General features: G+C 37.7%; 1 protein-coding gene across 2 annotated transcripts in view; it reads left to right on the forward strand.

Moving 5' to 3' along the window:
- ripk1l (receptor (TNFRSF)-interacting serine-threonine kinase 1, like) overlaps positions 1-3,152 on the forward strand; it is a 15,406-nt gene extending 12,254 nt beyond the window's left edge. For both annotated transcript variants that reach the window (XM_015034386.1, XM_015034387.1), the window contains exons 8-11: positions 197-281; positions 392-994; positions 1,097-1,234; positions 2,398-3,152. In XM_015034386.1, the coding sequence (XP_014889872.1) occupies positions 197-281; positions 392-994; positions 1,097-1,234; positions 2,398-2,687 (1,116 nt within the window). In that variant the 3' untranslated portion in view covers positions 2,688-3,152. The remainder of the gene's footprint in view (positions 1-196; positions 282-391; positions 995-1,096; positions 1,235-2,397) is intronic.
- Positions 3,153-4,131: the final 979 nt, after the last annotated feature.

Below are 4,131 nucleotides of genomic sequence, written 5' to 3' on the forward strand. Positions count from 1 at the left end.
CTTCCCTTCTATTGTACTTTTTTTGTTCCCTTTTTTTTTCTTTTTTTTTTTTTTTTTTTTTTTTTAATGCTTAACTTGATATATAGGTTTACTTGTTCTGTTTACTTTTTACTGACACCTGGTATAAATTTATTTGCCAAGAAAAATGTCAATATGTTCAATAATCATTTTACCTCCGGGATTTATATTTTTACAGGAACAATATGAAGGTCCAGATGAGCTTGTTGAGAAGATTAAATCATTATCAATGACACACGACAGTTTTTCAGCTACAGATCAAGGTGGGTAAAGTTGAAAGTTTACTTTTTATGCTGATCTTTGACAGGTTTGAGCAGCTTTATTGATGTAACCTCCCTGTTTTTTTTCTTTTTTTGTTGTTTTTTTTTTTTAGATGGTCCAGCTTCTTTGAGTTCACACAGAGATTTATCAATGCCAGTTGAAGCCAGCATTGAGGACCTACATAACATCAATGATCAACCATCTGGAGACCCTCTTGAGACGGATGCAAGGATGCTGAGGACGCCCTCAGAGCTGGAGGAGAAACTGGACCGGGAGTTTAACTACCACAAGCATGGCAGTTACGCTTGTAATAACCAACCCGAATCTGCCCAGGGCCTTCAGAGAAATCCCTCGAATCCTTTCTTTCGAAACCCTTTCAACTTTTCTGACAATGGCCTTAGGCTTCCAGCTGAAGAAAACTCCTCTGTCCATTCTTGGACAAAACCAGAACAGGAACAGCCCACCAGCCAGACGGAGGCTTACCGTCGGCCCACATCCGATCTCTATGGCTCCATAACCTCCTACTCGTCTAATCACTCGCTTTTGCACCCGTCTTTCAGCACTCCTTCTCTGTCGCAGTTTGACCAGCAGCAGCCACGTTCCCTGGACCGCCAGCAGTCCTGTCCAATCTACCCGGTGTCCGACACCTTCGACCCCAACCGAAATGCTGGCAATAATTTGACCTCTTCAAAGAGCGGATCTATGCAGGAGACAGGTACATGTAAACCCCGAGTCTCCTATGAGCAGGTTCCTCGCTGACGCCTAATTTATGCTTTTGATCGGCATTTCTATGGGGTGTTTAACTTGTGTGTTCCAGGATCTCTCTACATTTGTAATGCCAGTGGGATCCAGATAGGAAACAACAACACAATGAGCATTAGAAGCAGTGAGTTATCTCAGGGTTTGTTTGATGGCAACACTGCCTCTTCAATCCAAGAAAGCATCTTTAAATATGGTAAATCTTCACGTTCATTACATAAAACACATTTATTAGTAGGTCCTTTCCCTGAGGTTTGAAGTTGATTATTCTGTTTCCCAGAGCCATATAGTTTTGTTTTGCAGGAACTCAGATGAAACAGAAATGCCAACATGTTCAAAGTGGAGTCAATAAATGAAGTTTTGGAGATCATGAAAGCTTTTTGTAGAAGCTTTAAACTTCCTGGGGAAGTGTAAAAAAAAAAAAAAACTGTGCTTCCTTTTCAAGCCTTTTCCACTTTTTAATTCAGAGAACAATGTTACCAAGGTACTAATAACTGTAGGAGCAAACAAAGATCTCTGTAATATATTTTTTAATATAGATTGAACATTTTTCAAGGACACACATGAAGGTTAACTTCATAACAACTTTAAAGATGGAAGATTGCAGAACTTCTTTTACTTAATTAAACAAAAAGACGTGTTTGACTCAAAAATGTTGCCATCAAGCATACTTTTTTTTCCCTTTGTACACTTACCAGAGCTAATCTGGGTCATATAAGGAAAAGATCAAATTCAGAATTTAAAGAAGAAGGGAATGTTTGATGACTAATCTGCATTTAGAGTTACTCTGTGAGTAGGAAAGATAAGTAAAAAAAAATCATTTGAACCAGTCTGATAATGTCTCAAGGCTGAGTGGCTGCACTTCTCCTTTTTTGCTAAAGCCAATCATAATACAAAGTGGAGCTTCTTTCAAAATACGGTTTGGCTGAAGTGAACTCTGGCGCGGTTTGAAAGCGTATGTGGATGCAAGCGGACCAGAAACTGCTCCAAAAGTGGCCTTTTTTTTTTTACCACAGACGATAAGAGAATATAGACAGCGGCAGTGTGGTGTCGTTTGCCATGGCAACGGGTCTGCGTGGAGTAAATCTTTATTTACAATGTATTTCATGGTATGCAGTAAATATGAATATTTACTGTAAAAAAATAACTTCTTCAGAAGAAAATAAACCATGTGAACTAAACGATTGATCAAACCATTGGTTAACAAGACGTTGCTTGTAACAGAACTTCACCTATCCCTTTAATGTGTTGGCCCAGGGATTTACTGCAGCTCAGCTGTCACAACAGATTGTACTTAAAGCATTTTCTCTCTGTTTGAGGACTCGTCATTTACTCGTTACTGCCTTCTCTTTCATTTAGCGGACCACGTGGTAAAAGAGTCACAGCTGGAAGTGCTGAGGGAGAACATTGGGATGAAATGGAAACGCTGCGCGCGACGCCTGGGCCTGACGGAGGTGGAAATAGAAACCATAGAACACGACTACTACCGCGACGGCCTACCGGAGATGGTGCACCAGATGTTGGAATCCTGGAAAAGAAAGCAGGGATCTTTGAATTGTACAATTGGGAGGCTTTGTCAAGCTCTTCAAGGAAATATAAAAGTGGATGTCATTCAGAAAATACTGGACTTGTGCGATTCTTCAGAGTAGTTGTCGCTCTTTTCGTTCAACAGTGGTCATATTTTCTGCACTATTTTTAAGCCACTGAGGCCAGCTTACTATTAATTTCATGGGAAATGGTGTAACAATATTGTAGCAGTAAGTGTATTGGGCGGGTTTTAAAATCTGAAATACTACCTACTTTTTAGTAGTTATTATGATGAGCAGTTTTGAGACATGTGAACCTTTTTGGCATGTTGCTCTTTAGTAAAAAAAAAAAGAAAAGTTCACATTGACTGATTATGACTGTAACTATCTCAAAAAACACTTTTAAATTTCTGCTGGACCAGTTTTGATAAAACAAAGATGATATGCAAACTGTTTTTATTATGTTACTTCAATATTATCTTTATAGCTGATTTTACATATGTGTGGTCTGAGCCAAACTGACGTTCTTAATAGGTGTTTTCTGCTGTTTTTTGTTTTTCTTTTGTTATGTGGTGGAATAATAATGATAAAAAATACCCATATTGTTTGAGCAACATGTTTAAATTGAACCTTCAAGATAGGCTGAGTCAAAAATAATGAGTACAGTAGAAAACGGTATGTCGAATGTCGAACATACAAAAGCATAAAAATCTTGTGGTGCAATATTTCTACAATAATTTTATGCAGTGATGGAAAAAAACCAAAATGTTTTCTCCTGTAAATTTAAGGCTTGTTTTGAGCTGCAAGAATGCCAACCCAGGGAGAGTGAAAAGTAAGCATGAATTACTTCTCACCTTTCTGTTTGACGGCTCATTGCGCAAAATTACTGTAATTTTTCACAATATTTTCATTCTGATGAGCTGTTTCTAGGAGCTGTTGTAGATGACGGACTTTTCCTCATGTTTTGAGATGCGTTCAGGTCTTTGAATTGGCTTTATGGACTTCTGCTTGATTAAGGTTAAGGTTATGTATATTTGCACAATCAGTGGTATGCTTCTACAAATTCAGAGCCCTTGTCTGTCGTGCTCTGCTGGAAGCATATTACAATAAATATTGTCCATGTGTGTCTGTATATCTGTTTGTGTTTCCAGTTTTAAAAGTTCATTTCAAAGGCTTTGAACAAACCACAGTGAGAGTCATTATTTACAGATGGAGACAAAATGAAGCTGTGGGGAAACCTTTCCAAGGGGCCAGACCACCAAAATTATTTCAACAGCAATAATTCAGGAGGTAATTAATTCATAAATAATTCAGAACTGCAGGCATCACTGGCCTTTTTTTTATATGAAAGAAGAAATGTTTAAATCTTCAAACCTATTTTTCTTTTATCACATCAAAACCCTGTTTTAGTTAGTGAAAGACTTGACCAAACTTGTTCCTTTTTATCCTAAGCCAATTCACCCTAAAAGAATATGGATCCTAACCTTTATGTAAAGTCTCGAAGCACAGTCCGAAATAAGATTTCAGAAATGGATTAAATGACAAAAAAAAAAAAAAAAAAAAAAAA

This window comes from Poecilia latipinna, unplaced genomic scaffold (assembly GCF_001443285.1).
Source record: "Poecilia latipinna isolate Pla-1442-1.1 unplaced genomic scaffold, P_latipinna-1.0 Scaffold297, whole genome shotgun sequence".
In the NCBI taxonomy this organism is placed as follows: Eukaryota; Metazoa; Chordata; class Actinopteri; order Cyprinodontiformes; family Poeciliidae; genus Poecilia; species Poecilia latipinna.